Source organism: Oenanthe melanoleuca, chromosome 3 (assembly GCF_029582105.1).
Source record: "Oenanthe melanoleuca isolate GR-GAL-2019-014 chromosome 3, OMel1.0, whole genome shotgun sequence".
NCBI lineage: Eukaryota > Metazoa > Chordata > Aves > Passeriformes > Muscicapidae > Oenanthe > Oenanthe melanoleuca.
In genome coordinates, this window is record NC_079336.1 from 397,254 (window position 1) to 414,437 (window position 17,184).

The window sequence follows — 17,184 nt, forward strand, 5'->3', positions numbered from 1 at the left end:
TGGCCGAGCCCTCCTGTCGCCATGGCAACGGGTCCGACCAGCGCCCCCTGGTGGCGGGCGGCGGATTCTGCACCCACAGACCCCGCGGGGACCCCCCAGAACATCCCCTAAACACCCCCAGACCCTTCGGGGACCCCCCAGACATCCCCAGCACCACCCCCAGACCCCTTGTGGACCCTCTCCGGCTCTGTTGTGTGACCATCCAAGACTCCTCCTGGGACCCTCCCCAGGACCCCCCCAGGAACCCCCGAGCCTCTCCCGGGACCCCTCTGGAATCTCTCCAGGACCCTCTGGGATCCTCAAGGGCTCCCTCGGCAGCTCCTCAGAGCCCCCAACACTCCCGGTCCCACCGCGGGGCCCCCTCTGGGACACCCCCGAGACCCCCTCGGGACCCCTGGGTGCCACTGTGAGCCCCAAACTGCCCTGGGAGATGCGGGACCCCCCTGTAACCACACCTAAGAGACCCCAAACCTGCCCGAGACCCCCAGGACCCCCCGCATCTCCCTGCACCCATCTGTGTGTGTGTCGGAGCCGAGGCGTCCTGTGGTGACAGGGCCATTCTGTGACACCCCCTTGTCTTACCGTGTCCCCGCAAGTGTCCCCCTTGCGTCCCCACGCGTGTCCTCCCGCGTCCCTTTGTGTCGCTACATCTCCACGTGTCCCCACTCCTGTCCTCTCTGTGTCCCCATGTATGTCCTGTGTGTCCCCATGTCTGCCCCCCATGTCCCTGTGTCCCCATGTCCCTCTGTGTCCCCCCTGTGTCCCCATGCATGTCTGCCCCTGTCCCCATGTCTCTCCCCCATGTCCCTGTGTCCCTGTGTGTACCCTGTGTGTCCCCCCCGTGTCCCCATAACCGCCCCCATGTCCCCCCGTGTCCCTCCTGTGTCCCCTCTGTGTCCCCATGTCTCTCCCCCTGTCCCTATGTGTCACCCCCATGTCCCCCCTGTGTCCCCCCCATGTCCCCCCGTGTCCCTCCTGTGTCCCCTCTGTTTCCCCATATCCCTCCCCATGTTCCTGTGTCCTTGTGTGTCTCCCCTCTGTCCCCCCTCTGTCCCCCCCGTGCCTCCATATCCCACCCCATGTTCCTGTGTCCCCCACGTGTCCCCCCCGTGTCCCCAAGCCAGGGCTCAGCCCCCAGCGCCCTCCTGGCCCTGCTCACCCCCAAGTGCTGTCCCCAGCCCAGCCCCCCGTGCCCCGCAGCCCCCGTGTCCCCCAGCCCCCCCCGTGACCCGCAGCCCCCGTGTCCCCCAGCCCCCCCCGTGACCCGCAGCCCCCCCCGTGACCCGCAGCCCCCCGTGTCCCGCAGCCCCCCGTGTCCCCCAGCCCCCCCCGTGACCCGCAGCCCCCCGTGTCCCCCAGCCCCCCCCGTGCCCCGCAGCCCCCCGTGACCCGCAGCCCTCCGTGACCCGCAGCCCCCCCCGTGACCCGCAGCCCCCCGTGACCCGCAGCCCCCCCCGTGCCCCGCAGCCCCCCGTGTCCCCCAGCCCCCCCCGTGACCCGAAGCCCCCCGTGTCCCCCAGCCCCCCCCGTGACCCCCAGCCCCCGTGTCCCCCAGCCCTCCGTGCCCCGCACCCCCCGAGGCGCAGGCCGGGCGCTGTGAACGGTCTTTAATGAGCAAACAACGGACGGCATGTTCCTAAATTGGCCACGCGGGACCACCCGGGGACACGGGACCCCCGCCAGGTGCCCACCGGCCCCCAAACACCTACAGGGACCTACAGGGGGAGGGCACAGGGGACACGGGGGGCGAGGGAGGGGCGAGGGGCTGGGACACCCCCCGTAGCACCGGGGGGACAGCGGGGGCAGTGCTGGGCACCTAGCAGGGCCTGGCACAGGTGTCAGAGAGATGGGACACACCTGTGCAGGTGTGCCAAGCCCTGCCCAGGGGCTCACCTGTGCACAGGTGTGTGCAGACAGCCCGCTGGGCCCGTGCAGGTGTGGCACAGGTGTGTGCAAACACCCCACTGGGCCCGTGCTGTGTCACAGGTGTGTCACAGGTGTGGCACAGGTGTGGCACAGGTGTGTGCAGACACCCCACTGGGCTGTGCTGTGTCACAGGTGTGGCACAGGTGTGGCACAGGTGTGGCACAGGTGTGTGCAGACACCCCACTGGGCTGTGCTGTGTCACAGGTGTGTCACAGGTGTGGCACAGGTGTGGCACAGGTGTGTGACTCCGCTGACTGCGGGGCTGGGGGAGCTCAAGGTGGGGAGCAAGGGGGTGTGTGGGGATGGGGAGCTGCAGGGATGAGGATGGGGGTGCAGGGATCCAGCAGGGCTTTGTGGGTAAGAAATGGGGGTGCAGGTGGGGGGTCAGGGATGGGGAGAGGAGATGGGAATGGGGGGCTGGGCATAGAGATGGGGTGCAGGGATGGAAATGGGGAGATGGGGCCAGGGAGGGTGACTGGGGTCAGGGAGGGCAGGCCAGCAGCAGGGATGGGGGTCAGGAACGGGGAGATGGCGATGGAGGGGCAGGAGCGGGGACCAGGATGGGGGTGTGGCTGGGGACGGGGCTCAGGGCAGGAAAAGGGGGGGGTCCCTGCGTCTCCCCTACGCTAGTGACACAAACCACTTCAGAGTATTTCCACGTGATGCACAAACAAGTCAAAAATTCACTGATCCAAATCCAACGTGCAAACAGAAAAGGGCCGGGGCGGGGGGCACCCGCCGCCCCCGGCCCTCCGCGGCCCCCGGCCCCGCGCACGGCCCCGCCGCCGGCACGGCCCCGCCGGCAGCACGGGGCCGGGCAGCGCCCCCGCGGGAGGGGACCCGCCGGGGCCGGGGCCCGGGGCGCTGGGGGCGGCCCTGCTCCTCACTGGGGGGACACGTCCCCGGCTCTACCAGATGCCGCTCGACCGGCCCCCGGGGGGAGCGAGAATCCGGGCCGAGGCTCGTTTTGGAACGTGGTCATCGATCTGAGAACCTGCCGGACACACGGACGGTCGGCGGGTGTTTGGAGGGGGGGAGCTGGGCACAGCCCCATGATCCCCCTGCACCCCAAAATCACTGGGACAGAGCGGGGAGCTCCGTGTCCCCCGGCACCCCAGGACCCTGAGCCCCCCCCACTGTCACAGACCCCCGCCCGCCCCAGCGCCCCAGCCAGCACAGCCACACGACGGACGGTGCACGGAGCGGTGGGCGAGGGCTGCGGGCTGCACATCCCAGGACTGGGGTACCTCCCTGCTCTGCCAGGGCCCCTGCCCGGGAGGAGGAGGTGGGGGTGTGGGGATTTTGGGGTGCTTCGGGATGGGATCGCCCTGCTGGGTGACGGGGACAGCCTGGAGGAGGCGGTGACAGGACAGCCCTATGGGGGGGTGACAGGACAGCCCGCGGTGGCAGCGGCGGTAACGGGGACACCCGGAGAAGTGGCGGCGGTAACGGGGACACCCGGGGAGGGGGGACAGTGCCCGGCTGGCGGCAGAAGGCGCCGGCGCGGGGCTGCCGGGGCCCGGAGCAGCGCGGCCCCGCTCTTACCGGACAGGCTGAAGCTGGACTCGTGCAGGTCCCTCATGCCCCCGTGTCGCGTGGCCGGCCGGGTGGGCGTATCGGCCAGGGGCGTCCCCGTCTCTTTTTTCCCGGCATGCACAACCACGGCCACGTCCCCCAGGTACGGGGTGCGATCCACACCCCGCAGCTTCAAAGTCTGCCGGGAGCGAGAGAGACAGCGGAGAGAGCGTCAGCAGCCGCGGGGTGCGGGCAGCGGGGTGCGGGGTGCGGATCGGCGGAGCGGGCAGGGCAGGGCAGGGGCCGGGCCGTGCTGGGGCTGGGGAGGGGGCTGGGGAGGGGGCTGCCGCTGGGGAGGGGGCGCTCGGAGAGGTGCTGGGCGGGCTGTGCGGCTCCCGCTGCAGAGCGGTGCCAGGGTAGGAGCAGGGGCTGGGGGAGGTGGGTGGCCCTGGCAGAGCAGCCCCTTGCCCCGTCCCCCCGGCCAAGCCGAGCCGAGCCGAGCCGAGCCAAGCCAAGCCAAGCTAAGCCATGCCAAGCCGAGCCAAGCCAAGCCAAGCCAAGCCAAGCCCACGCAATGCCCTGTGCCCCCCCAGCCACACAGAGCTCCCGACAGGCACCCCAGTGCTGGCCATCATCTTCCAGTGACAGTGCCAGAGCCCCTGCAGCATCAGCACCACGCTGTCACCCCAGCCTGTCCCCTACGGCCACGGGGACACACGGGCTCCCTAGGGACTGCCTGGGTGTCACCAGCCACGCCTGTGCCTGTCCCGGTGCATCGGGGGACACTGAGCTGTGCAAAGAGCAGAGCCGGGATGGGGGGCGTGGGCAGCCTTGAAATGGCCGTGGGCCACACACCTGTTGGGACAACTGTCCTCTTGCACTGCCAGTGTGCTGGCCAGGACCCAGGGCAGGGGCCTCTGTCACACACTGGGGCCCCCATGCCCTGCACATGCTCCAGCGTGGCGTGGCATCAGCCTGGCACACACCTCCTCTGGCACAGCCACTGCCCCCTGTCCCCTCCAGCAGCCCTGTCCCAGACTATGGCACAGCCATGGCACCACCACTGCCCCCTGTCCCACAGGATGGCACAGCCATGGCACAGCCACTGCCCCCTGTCCCTCACCATGGCACAGCCATGGCACAGCCACCAGCCCCCTGTCCCACACGGTGACACAGCCACCGCCCCTGTCCCAGACTATGGCACAGCCACCAGCCCCCTGTCCCTCACGGTGGCACAGCCACAGCACAGCCACCAGCCCCCTGTCCCTCACGATGGCACAGCCATGGCACAGCCACTGCCCCTGTACCTTCTCCCGCTGCACCAGCTTCTTGTAGGCGACGTCGGGGAAGGAGCGCAGCGGGCAGAACTTGCCGGTGCCCTCGGCGCACATGAAGACGCCGTTCTCGTAGACCACGCGCCCGCGGCTGATGGTGACCAGCGGCACCCCGTGGCACCGCATGTTCTCGTACAGGTTGATGTCCCCGCCCTGCACCTGGGTGCTGGCAGAGATGGTCCTGGGCGGGGGCACGGGGCGGTCAGTGGGCGCTGGGGGCACAGCCCCCCGCCCCCAGCCCCTGCCCTGGGCTGCACGTACTTGGTGGCCTCGGGGTCCCAGACCACGACGTCGGCGTCGGCGCCGGGGATGATCCGGCCCTTGCGCGGGTACAGGTTGTGGATCTTGGCGGCGTTGGAGCTGGTCACGGCCACGAAGCGGTTCTCATCCATCTTACCCCCCACCTGCAGAGTGGGGCTGAGGATGTGCTGGGCTCTGTCTGTCCCTGACACCCCCAAGTCCCCCCAGAAATCCCAGGCGTGCTGTGGGGTCAGGATCCTTGCCAGGGCACCCTGGGGTGCTCAGGGGAGCTCCTCGCCCCCTCCTCATGCAGGGGTGAACACTCCCACTCCAACAAGAGCGCCGGCCCCGTGCCAAGGCCAGCAGTGCCATACCACACCACGCTCCCAGATGATGTTCATGCGGTCCTGCACCCCGCTGACGCCGTGGGGGATCTTGGTGAAGTCCTCCTTGCCCATGGCCTTCTGCTTGGTGCTGAAGGGCCGGTGGTCCGAGGCCACGATGTTCAACGTGTCACTGCGGGGGGACAGAGCAGGGTGGGGGATGGCACTGCCAGGGCTGCTTGGGGTGCCCAGAACTCAGGGAATGGGGTACCCCTGCCGTGGGGTGCCTGGGGAGCTCAGTGCCCCGGGAATGGGGCACCCAGGGAATGGGGTGCCTGGAGAACAGGGTGCCCAAGGAAAGGAGCACCCATGCAGGGAGGGGTGAGTGGAGCACCCACAGTCCAGGTGCTCAGTGAGTACTTGGGGAGTGCAGCACCCACAGAGAGTGTCCCCGAGGGTGCACAATGTCCCCAAGGATGCACAATGTCCCCGACGGTGCAGTGTCCAGGCAGTGAGGCACAGAGAGCTCGATGCCCACCATGGGGTGCCCAAAGGATGAGGTGCCTCGAGGCCATAGCACCAGGGGAGCAGAGTGCTTGGGGCAAAGGCACAGCTGGACAGCCAGGGTGGGACACCTGGACAGCAGGATGCCCAGACAGCACTGGAAGTGTGGCTGGCAGGGAGGGGTTGCCCGTGGGGCAGGGGCAGGTACCTGGGGCAGGGACAGGCTCCCAGGGCAGGTACAGGTGCCCGTGGGGCAGGTACAAGCTCCCAGGACAGGTTCAGGCTCCCAGGACAGGTTCAGGCTCCCAGGGCAGGGACAGGCTCCCAGGGCAGGGACAAGCACCCAGGGCAGGGACAGGTGTCCATGGGGCAGGGACAGGTGCCCGTGGGACAGGGACAGGCTCCCAGGGCAGGGACAGGCTCCCAGGGCAGGGACAGGTGCCCGTGGGACAGGGACAGGCTCCCAGGGCAGGGACAGGTGCCCGTGGGACAGGGACAGGCTCCCAGGGCAGGCTCAGGCTCCCAGGGCAGGGACAAGCACCCAGGGCAGGGACAGGTGTCCATGGGGCAGGGACAGGCTCCCAGGGCAGGGACAGGCTCCCAGGACAGGCTCAGGCTCCCAGGGCAGGTACAGGTGCCCGTGGGACAGGGACAGGCTCCCAGGGCAGGCTCAGGCTCCCAGGACAGGGACAGGTGCCCGTGGGACAGGGACAGGCTCCCAGGGCAGGCTCAGGCTCCCAGGACAGGGACAGGTGCCCGTGGGACAGGGACAGGCTCCCAGGGCAGGCTCAGGCTCCCAGGGCAGGCTCAGGCTCCCAGGGCAGGCTCAGGCTCCCAGGACAGGGACAGGTGCCCGTGGGACAGGGACAGGCTCCCAGGGCAGGCTCAGGCTCCCAGGGCAGGCTCAGGCTCCCAGGACAGGGACAGGTGCCCGTGGGACAGGGACAGGCTCCCAGGGCAGGCTCAGGCTCCCAGGACAGGGACAGGTGCCCGTGGGACAGGGACAGGCTCCCAGGGCAGGCTCAGGCTCCCAGGGCAGGCTCAGGCTCCCAGGACAGGGACAGGTGCCCGTGGGACAGGGACAGGCTCCCAGGGCAGGCTCAGGCTCCCAGGGCAGGCTCAGGCTCCCAGGGCAGGGACAGGCTCCCAGGACAGGCTCAGGCTCCCAGGGCAGGTACAGGTGCCCGTGGGACAGGGACAGGCTCCCAGGGCAGGCTCAGGCTCCCAGGACAGGGACAGGTGCCCGTGGGACAGGGACAGGCTCCCAGGGCAGGCTCAGGCTCCCAGGGCAGGCTCAGGCTCCCAGGACAGGGACAGGTGCCCGTGGGACAGGGACAGGCTCCCAGGGCAGGCTCAGGCTCCCAGGGCAGGCTCAGGCTCCCAGGGCAGGGACAGGCTCCCAGGGCAGGCTCAGGCTCCCAGGACAGGGACAGGTGTCCATGGGGCAGGGACAGGCTCCCAGGGCAGGGACAAGCACCCAGGGCAGGGACAGGCTCCCAGGGCAGGCTCAGGCTCCCAGGACAGGGACAGGTGCCCGTGGGACAGGGACAGGCTCCCAGGGCAGGCTCAGGCTCCCAGGGCAGGCTCAGGCTCCCAGGGCAGGGACAGGCTCCCAGGGCAGGCTCAGGCTCCCAGGGCAGGGACAGGTGCCCGTGGGACAGGTTCAGGCTCCCAGGGCAGGCTCAGGCTCCCAGGGCAGGCTCACTTGGCGAGCAGGCTCATGAGGTAGGCGGAGGTGTTGGTGTCCAGGCGCAGCGGCGGCACGGTGACGTAGGCGGCGGCGTGGAACCAGTCCTGGTGGTAGTAGTGCAGCCCGGTGAGCGTGGCGTGCGCCGTGGTGGTCTCTGCGTACACCACCTTCCCTGCCGGCGGAGGCACGGGGAACGTGGGTGGGGGCACGGGTGGGGGCACTGCCCGCGGCAGCGTTCCTGTGCTCCCGTGGGGGTGAGCCCCCTGACCTGTGTGACCTGTGTGACCTGTGTGTGTGACCTGTGTGACCTGTGTGTGACCTGTGTGACCTGTGTGTGTGACCTGTGTGACCTGTGTGTCCTGTGTGTGACCTGTGTGACCTGTGTGACCTGTGTGTGACCTGTGTGACCTGTGTGACCTGTGTGACCTGTGTGTGACCTGTGTGTGACCTGTGTGACCTCTGTGTGTGTCCTGTGTGTGACCTGTGTGCTCCTGTGTGTGACCTGTGTGACCTGTGTGTGACCTGTGTGACCTGTGTGTGACCTGTGTGTCCTGTGTGTGACCTGTGTGTGTGACCTGTGTGTGTGTCCTGTGTGACCTCTGTGTGTGACCTGTGTGACCTGTGTGACCTGTGTGTGTGACCTGTGTGACCTGTGTGTGACCTGTGTGACCTGTGTGTCCTGTGTGTGACCTGTGTGACCTCTGTGTGTGTCCTGTGTGACCTGTGTGCTCCTGTGTGTGTCCTGTGTGACCTGTGTGACCTGTGTGTGACCTGTGTGTGTGTCCTGTGTGACCTCTGTGTGTGTCCTGTGTGTGACCTGTGTGTGACCTGTGTGTCCTGTGTGACCTGTGTGACCTCTGTGTGTGTACTGTGTGACCTGTGTGTGTGACCTTTGTGACCTGTGTGTGTCCTGTGTGTGACCTGTGTGACCTGTGTGTGACCTGTGTGTCCTGTGTGACCTGTGTGTGTCCTGTGTGACCTGTGTGTGCTCCTGTGTGTCCTGTGTGACCTGTGTGAGTGCTCCTGTATGTGACCTGTGTGCTACCTGTGTGTGCTCCACATGTGCTTCCAAGTTTATGCCTCGCAGAATTTATTATCAGCATTTGAGCTTCCCCTTCAAACAAAACTGCAATAGATTTCTAGTTTACATTTTTCAAATTATCAATGAAATGCTTCATGAACACAAATCAGAACCACTTCTAGAACCACCATCTGAATTGTAAAATTTAATTGGAGCCAAAATTTCCTTTATATATATATAAAAAACAGTATTTCTCTATCAGCTTGATTTTTAAGCCTCAAATTTAATTTCTGTATTTAATTTCAAGACCACTGTGTCTTGTGTGTCTGTGTGTGACCTGTGTGTGTCCTGTGTGCTCCTGTGTGTGTGTCCCACGTGTTACCTGTGTGAGAGCAGAGCTGGGGCCCAGGTGTGCTCACCTGTGCCAGGGCAGGGCCCCACAGGTACACAGGAGTCCCTGTCTGTTCCTGCCATGTGTCTCAGCTCCATGCCCATCCCTCCAAGCCCAAACCTTCCCCCAGGTGTGTCCTGTGCAAATGGGATTTTCTGTGCCCACCCAGGGGCCCCTTGCCCCAGGTGTGCTGTCCCCCCCGTGTCCCCTACCTTGCATCTTGGCGGCGGCGATGACGTCCCCCGCGGACATGCTGGAGACGTTCACCAGGTACACGGGGCAGTGGGTCTGCAGAGAGGGTCAGAGGGGCTGTGTCCGTGGCACCCGGCCCCGGGGGTCCTGCACCCTCCTGAGGGGCAGGGCAGTGCCCTGGGGCTCAGCCACTCACCCGGTTGGCGATGGTGATGACACGGTGCGTGGCCTCGGCTTCCAGCTGCAGAGAGAGCCGGTGGTGACACCCATGACACGCAGTGGTGGCACCAACGGGCGTGTGGGTGGCACGAGGAGGGGGGTGGCAGCTCTGTGGATGTCCTGGACCACCCCAGCCACATCCCATGCTGCCGCTGCAGCGACATGTGACAGCTGCCATCACCTACCTCTTCGGGCCGGCTGATCTCGATGCCCTCCGGCCCCGTGATGCCCAGATCCAGAGCTTCCTTGGCTCCCTGGGGAATTTGGGGGTCAGGGTGACGGTTCTGCTGCCCCAGCTGGCTGCCCACCGCGCTCTGCCCCGCTCACCTCGGCCACCAGCTCGCCGTTCTCGGCGTGCACGCGGGCGATGGCGCCGAAGTCGCGGCACGCGCGCAGGACCTGGTAGAGCTCGCTGTCCCGCAGCATGTACAGGTCCTTGTAGGTCATGAACATCTGGAAGGAGTTCACCCCCTTCTCCCGCACCAGCGTCTCCATCTCTGCCTTCACCTGCCGGGACAGGGGGTCAGAGCGGGGCCCCGGCCGCGCCCTGGGGACACAGGCTGTGGCTTCGGGGGGACACGGGCGGTGACAGATGCTGGGGGGCAGCAGGAGGGATTTTCCTGCCCCCAGGGGGTACCCACTCCATCCTGCCCTGCTGGAAGGGGGGTCAGGGCTGGGGTCTCCCCGCAGCACAGCCGGGAGCCAGGTCTGATCCCACTGCAGCAGCTTTGAGGGGATTGCAGGGGCTGAGCGTGCAGTGGGGTGGGGTCTGCTCACCAGTCCTGCCTGCCGCCCCCCTGGGGGCCATGCTGTGGGTTGGGGTCCCCCCACGCTGGACCACCAGCCCTGGGCACCCTGCTCCCCTCCCTGGAGCAGCAGCAGCACCTCCCCTGCCCCGCGAGGGGCTCAGCCCCACAGGGCCCCTCGCCCCGGGGCACCCCTGAGCCCCGGCCCCGCTGAGCCCGGCTCAGGGCAGCTCAAAAGGCATCCTGGGGGCTCAGCCCACCCCCCAGGCAGCTAATGGGATCAGCGGGGCGGGGAATTAGCCCCGGCAGCTGCCGCCGGAGCCGGAGCCGTGCCGGACTCACCTTGGGCGCCCACCAGGTGATGCCCATGTGCAGGGCGTAGTCGCAGCACACCTTGGGGTCGGCCAGGCTGCGGCACTTCTCGTACGCGTCCAGCAGCGACGTCTCCTTGTCGGGCAGCACGTGGCCGATGATCATCGTCGTGCCCCCCACCAGCGCCGCCTGTGGGGCGCGGGGACGGGGATGGGGGGTCAGGACTCATCCCCCGCCGCTGGCACCGACCCTGCCCTGCCCTGAGCCAGGTGTGCTCCAGCTGCCAGGCTGGGGTGGCCACTGCCCACAGACATGTGGGGGTCCCGGGTGCTGCATCCCCCCGGCCCCACCAACGGCTGCCCCTCTGCAGCAGCACATCTGGGTGAGTGACACATCTGGGGAGCCCCATCCTGCCACCACCGGGGCACCCAGCGCCCCCCCGCCCCAAGCGCTGGATGTGGGGCGCTGAGGGGCTCGGCAGCCCCCTGGCACCGAGCCCGGTGTGGGTGGAGCCCCCCCGGGCAGCGTGGGCGGCGGGGCGGAGCTGCGGCACCGCCGCTGTCCCCGGCTCACCCGGCCCCGCTAATCCCCAAAGCTCCTTTGCCCCTCGGCCCTCTCGGAGCTGCGGGCGGGCCAGAGGCGGGTGACAGTGACACGGAGCGGGCCTGGCGTGTGGCACTGCAGGGCCCCTTCCCTGCCGAGCCCCCTGCCCGGGGACACCCTGGGGACAGGCACGGCCAGCGCTGGCCTGGCACAATGGCTGCTCTGTGCGGGCTCTGGGGACAGCGGGACACGCTGCAGGGACAATCCTGTGCTGGCCCTTGACGCTCCCAGGCAGCAACACTCAGTGCACAGTGCCACCGGCACAGGGAGGCAGAGCTGGCACGGGGTGCCACGGCGTGGGAGGAGGGTTGTCACAGCCGGGGAAATGACGGATGGGGACACGGGGACAGGCGGTGCCACGCCACAAGGCTCCCCTGGAGCTGCTGCCGCTGGGTGCTGGGCTGGGAGCTGCACCCCCGGGCGGGGGGCACCGGGTACCTTGGTGCCGTGGTAGAAGTCATCGACGCAGGTGGCGTTCATGAAGGTCTGGTGGAAGTGGGTGCTGGTGTCGATGCCGCCCGGGATGACGAGCTTGCCGGTGGCGTCGATGACCTTGGCGCCGCCGGGGATCATCAGCTCGCGCCCCACTTGCTGGATGATGCCGTTCTCGATGTAGACGTCGGCCTCGAGCGTGCAGTCGTCGTTCACCACCTTCCCCCCCTTGATGAGGATCCGCATGGTGGCCGCGTTGGCCATCATGGTGCTGCGGGGCAGAGGCTGGGGTGACCACCAGGGCCCCCCAGGGCTGGGGGTCGCTCCAGTGCCCCCCCGTGCCCCCCGGTGCGGGCAGGGCTCAGCCCCGCAGCTGCGCATCCTCCACGGGCCGTGTCAATGGATTATCCCGGGAAATCCTCCCAGAGGAGGGGCCCTGGCGCAGGGCTGGGGGCTGCTCCCCGCCAAGAGCCCTGCTCCAGGCTGCACCTGGCCAGTGCCACCCACCCTGCAGGCCCAGCACCTGGAGCAGGGCTGCCAGACCCCCTCCCTGCCACCCCACTGCCACATGGGGACACTGCTGGGCGTCCCACAAGTGACAGCACCCACGCCCAGGACAGGCCGCCCACCTTGTCCCTGTGAGTGGCAGGACTGGCATGGACAGCACCAGGGCAGGCATCACTCACTGGGGTCTCTGCACCCATGAGGTGCCAGCTCTGCCAGAGACCCCCGCGCTGCCTCAGCACTGCCCGAGCCCCCGGGCGAGGGGCATCCCCAGACACGATCAATGAGTCATTTGGTGAAGGTCAAACACCATCGACCCATCAGAGCAGGGACAGCACGTGCTGGCTGTGCCCACCCAGGGGCCATGAGGTGGGCTGGGACCCCACCAGAGCCCCCAAACCAGAGATCTCACTGCAGAGACCCTCAGAGAGACCTCTGCCTCACTGTGCCCACCGCAGGGACCACCAGGGACCCCCCAGCAGATAAAGCCCAAGGCACCCCAGGGGCGGTGTGGGACAGGCTGGCATTGCTGGCACGGTGCTGGCACTGACAGTGCTGCAGGAACGGCCCCTGCTGCCCCCCAGCCCCTTGGACGGGCACACTGGGGCCAGAACTGAGCCATTGCAAAGGCAGCTGCTGCTGGGGACAGGGACCTTGTGGCAAGGGGTGCTGGTGGGTGCTGAGACCAGGACAGTGGTCTCAGGGACTGTCCTGAGCCGTGCCAGGGGTTCCCAGCGCCCTTCCCAACACCTGCTAGGAGCAAATGGCTTCTCTGCACCAGGGCTGGCAGGAGCCGTGGTGGCCACGAGGCTGGGCTGGGCTTTGCCGGCAGCTGGGCATTCCCAGCCACACCAGCTGCAGGGGCGGGGGCAAGGGCTGCTCCCAGGGACCACCACTGCACTGCGGGGGCCAGTAGCCCTCCCTGGGCCGGCTCCTGCCCCTGGGTGATCCCGGTGCCAGCTGGCACCGTGTCCTGGTGCCCCCACCTCGGCACAGATCAGCGGGAGCAGCTGCAGGCGGCCCCCCTCGGGAATGTCACCGGCATGCACAGCTGTGCCACTGCTGAGGAACCCCCGGGGGACCCAGGAGGGGTGGCAGTGACCTCGTGCAGCATGCCAGGCCACTGTGGCACGCTGGACACTGGCACCCAGTGCCCACCCCGGCCCCCCAGCTCTGCCTCAGGCACATGGGGAAGCTGCTGCCCCATGGGAGGGCTGTGCTGGGGGACGCTGTAAGGGATGAGGGGGGACAGGAACAAGGGGGTGAGCCCAGCCAGGGAGTCTCTGAGTCCCCACAGCAGTCAGGGCCTGCCCTGACATCAGGGACAAGGCATCAGCACAGAGATCACCGGTGGGGTGGGACCGGAGGGGACCGGCTGGTGGCCACAGTGCCACCACGGGGCACGCTGTCCCTCTGAGCCCCGGGACCCCGGAGCAGGGCTGGGCCAGGCGGGAGGTGCAGGAGGGGGTGGGGGGGCTGTGGGGGAGGCGGCACGTCGCATCCCGAGATGAAAGCGGGCTGTGTGACGGATCTGGAGCACGGAGCACGCGGCTGCCGGCGGTGCCGCACCGTGAGAGCCGCGGCACGGGGAGCGGGGCCGGGGAATGCCAGGGCAGCACGGGGGGCTGCCACGGGTGCACGGGGGGGGTAAGCGTGGCAGAAGAGTGAGGGGCTGCCAAGGGCACAGGGCAGTGCTGGAGGCACAAGTGTGGGCTGGCCACCGTGCACAGAGACGAGCTGGCAGCTCCACATGCTGCCGGGGGCCTCGGCCACCACGGAGCCACCCACGCTGCTGCCGCCACACTGCCCTCGTGCCACTGCTCCAGGCACCCCTCCCACCCCTCCCCAGGGAGCTGTCAGCTGCCCCCTGCACTCCCCCGGCAGAGCCCTGCTGTCCCCACATCACCAGGCCCGTGCCCAGCACGGTGCCCACAGTGGCCTGTCTGGCACACCAGTGCCTCCAGTTCACCCTCCCCGCCCCCAGATCAGGGCTCCCACTCAGCCCCCCCAGCTTACACCAGTGACCCCCAAGCTCAGGCTGAGCATCCCCAGGAGCTCTGTCCCTCTGTCCCCCAGCCCGGGCCGCAGTGCAAGCCCGGACCGGCGCTGGTGGCACCGGGGCCCGCGTTCAGCCAGCTGCTGCAGCGTGGCACAGCCAGCCTCAGCCGGCGCTGGCCGTGCTGGCGCGGTGGCCACAGGCTCCTGCCAGACAACACGCTCCGAGCAGGGCAGAAACGCAGCGTCAGCGCCGGGGGGGCAGCAGCCGGCACCCCGGGACCCCCGCCCAGCCGCGCCGCAGCCCCCGGCTCGGGCTCGGCCACCTCGGCAGGCGGTGGCCGCTCCCCGCGCACAAAGCGGCGCTGCCACTCGGGGGGCTCGCAGCCGCCCCAGCCCCGCCGGCTGCCGCGAGGACAGCTGTGACCCCGGCAGGACAAAGGGACCCCGGCCCGGCGGGGGCTGCCGGGGGCACCTGTTGGGGTGGGGGCGGCTGCCGGGCCCGGCCTTTGTGCCGGGGCTGCCGCATTGTGCGGCGCGGCGGGGCCGGGGCCCCTCACCGCCCCCCGCTTTTGTCTGCGCCGCCGAGACCCCGGCCCCCACCCTGCGCCCACCCCGCCGGCGGGGACTCCCCTTTGTCAGGCGGGGCTCGGTGACACCGACCCGCCACCGCTGCTCGTCCCCGGCCACAGGCGGCGGCTGGGTGGGCATCGCTCTCCGCCCCGGAGATGCCGGGCGGGGGGGTCGCCCCACCACGGCCCCCAGCCCTGTCGCTGTCCCCGTTAGGGCACGGCCAGGCTGGTGTCGGGTCCCACCCGGCCAGGACGAGATGCGGTGCCACCGAGCCACCGCCCCGGCAAGGAGCGGGAGCCCCGCGGGGCCGCGGTCGGCGGATGCTCCGTCACAGCTGCTACCGCCGAGCCCGGGATGCTGCGGGCGGTCCTTGTCCCCGCGGGCACCTTGGCCCGGCCCGGCCCAGCCCGGTTACGGAAACGGGCAGGAAAACGGGCAGGGAAACGGGCACGGCGCGGCCACGCCCGAGCGGGCGCTGCGGAGGGTCCCGCGCAGGCTGCGGGCACACGGGGGGTCCCGTTCCCGCTCCCCGGTCCCCGTCACCCGTCACCCCGTCATCGGCGCTGGCCCCCGGGGCATTGCGGCAGGAGGCCGGAGCGGCGGGCACCGACACAGGGGTGCTGCCGGCCGGGGGGGCCCGGCGGGGGTCCCCAAAGGAGAGGCGGGCCGTGCCCGGTGCGCGGCGCAGGGCCGGGCCCGGGCGAGGCGCGGGGCGGTGCCGCTGCCCCGGGTCCCGGAGCGCGATGCGGGGAGCGCGGGGGGTCCCCGTGCGGGGTCCGGAGGCGCGGGGGGTCCCGGTCTCGGCGGCCCGGGGCGGCTCCGCAGACAAAGCCCGGGGCCGCCCAGCACAAAGGATGCTCCGAGCCGGGGCGGGGCCGCCCGGGAGACCCGGCGGAACAATGAGCGGGGCCCGGCGGGACCCCCGCCGCCCCTCGCCCCCCGCGCCCCCGCCGCCCCGCCGTCCCCGCTCCGCCGTGCCGCGCACCTGCTGCTGCGCTGCCGATCGCGACAGGGCGCCGACGAGCGGGCCGGGCCCGTTCGAGGAGGAGCAGCCCTCCCCGGCACTACACCCCGCCGAGGCGAACCCCTCGCGCTGTCGCGACAGCATCACCCTGTCGCGACAGGTGTGTCGCCATAGGTGGGCGGCGGCCGCACACAGATGTTCTGCCCGGCGATACCCCGCGAAGCGCCACGGGCGGGGATGGCGGGGCACTCCCCTCCATCCTCGCCTGTCGATTCACTCGCGCCTGTCGAGACACACGCACCTGTCGCGATTGTCCAACCCGTCACGATAACGAGCCAGGTCCGCGGGTGCGGGAAAGGAAAAGCCAAGCCCGGTCCACCCCAGCCCAACCCGGCCCGGCTCGGCCCCGCGGCCCCGCCCGGCCCCGCCGGTACCTCCCGCTCCGGTGCCGCTCCCGGTGCCGCTCCGGCCGCGATCGCCTCTCAGCCGAACCTGCGCCGCGGGGGCGGGGCCGAGCCGCGCTGGGCCAATCACCGCCCGTGCTGCCGCCGGGGGGCGGGGCCGAGCCCCCAGCAGGGTGGGCTGCGCCAGGCCTGACTGACAGGCCGAGGGGGCGGGGCCAGGGTCCGGGGCCCCGCCCCCCGCCACCTGCACGCGCTGTTGCCGTGGTGACGGAGCGCGCGCGGAGACCCCGGTGACCCCTGGACACCCCGGGACACACCCGGGACATCACCGGGACACACCCGGGACACACCCGGGACATCACCGGGACATCACCGGGACACACCCGGGACATCACCGGGACATCACCGGGACATCACCGGGACACAACCGGGACATCACCGGGACATCACCGGGACATCACCGGGACACAACCGGGACACCCCGGGACACACCCGGGACATCACCGGGACACAACCGGGACATCACCGGGACACAACCGGGACATCACCGGGACACAACCGGGACACCCTCGGGACACACCCGGGACATCACCGGGACATCACCGGGACATCACCGGGACACCCCGGGACACCCCCGGGACACACCGGGACACACCCGGGACACCCCGGGACATCACCGGGACATCACCGGGACACACCCGGAACATCACCGGGACATCACCGGGACACACCCGGGACATCACCGGGACATCACCGGGACATCACCGGGACACCCTCGGGACACACCCGGGACATCACCGGGACACACCCGGGACACACCCGGGACATCACTGGGACATCACCGGGACATCACCGGGACATCACCGGGACACACCCGGGACACACCCGGGACAATCACCGGGACATCACCGGGATATCACCGGGACATCACCGGGACATCACCGGGACACCCCCGGGACACACCCGGGACATCACCGGGACACACCCGGGACACACCGGGACACACCCGGGACATCACCGGGACACACCCGGGACACACCCGGGACACCCTCGGGACACACCCGGGACATCACCGGGACACACCCGGGACACACCGGGACACACCCGGGACATCACCGGGACATCACCGGGACACACCGGGACACACCCGGGACATCACCGGGACACACCCGGGACACACCGGGACACACCCGGGACATCACCGGGACACACCCGGGACACCCTCGGGACACACCCGGGACACACCCGGGACATCACCGGGACACACCCGGGACATCACCGGGACATCACCGGGAC

General features: G+C 69.4%; 2 protein-coding genes across 4 annotated transcripts in view; one reads left to right on the top strand and one right to left on the bottom strand.

Moving 5' to 3' along the window:
- The window catches only part of PREB (prolactin regulatory element binding), a 59,945-nt gene extending 59,846 nt beyond the window's left edge, over positions 1 to 99 (top strand). For both annotated transcript variants that reach the window (XM_056488707.1, XM_056488706.1), the window contains exon 10: positions 88 to 99. The gene's annotated coding sequence lies outside the window, so the exon portion shown is untranslated. The remainder of the gene's footprint in view (positions 1 to 87) is intronic.
- Positions 100 to 2,796: 2,697 nt separating this feature from the next.
- On the bottom strand, positions 2,797 to 15,956 carry DPYSL5 (dihydropyrimidinase like 5). Of its 2 annotated transcripts, none has more exons than XM_056487358.1 (13): positions 15,919 to 15,956; positions 11,455 to 11,719; positions 10,444 to 10,602; positions 9,683 to 9,862; positions 9,541 to 9,609; positions 9,333 to 9,377; positions 9,157 to 9,232; positions 7,548 to 7,704; positions 5,390 to 5,531; positions 5,037 to 5,179; positions 4,749 to 4,956; positions 3,472 to 3,640; positions 2,797 to 2,920 (listed from the first exon to the last, which is right to left on the bottom strand). In XM_056487358.1, exons 2-13 carry the CDS (start codon positions 11,713 to 11,715, stop codon positions 2,835 to 2,837), a joined length of 1,695 nt encoding a protein of 564 aa, XP_056343333.1. In that variant the 5' UTR covers positions 11,716 to 11,719; positions 15,919 to 15,956; the 3' UTR covers positions 2,797 to 2,834. The 2 variants fall into 2 exon arrangements, with proteins under 2 accessions (XP_056343333.1, XP_056343334.1); XM_056487359.1 differs by lacking the exon at positions 15,919 to 15,956 and adding an exon at positions 15,786 to 15,836.
- Between the last annotated feature and the right edge of the window lie 1,228 nt (positions 15,957 to 17,184).

Coding starts and splice junctions, on each gene's coding strand:
- DPYSL5 (XM_056487358.1), bottom strand. CDS start 11,715: ATGATGGCCAACGCGGCCACCATGCGGATCCTCATCAAGGGGGGGAAG. Junction 7,705..9,156: donor CGCCGCCGCCAAGATGCAAG/GTAGGGGACACG, acceptor CTCCGCCGGCAG/GGAAGGTGGTGTACGCAGAG. Junction 3,641..4,748: donor AGCTGGTGCAGCGGGAGAAG/GTACAGGGGCAG, acceptor CGCTCCCGGCAG/ACTTTGAAGCTGCGGGGTGT.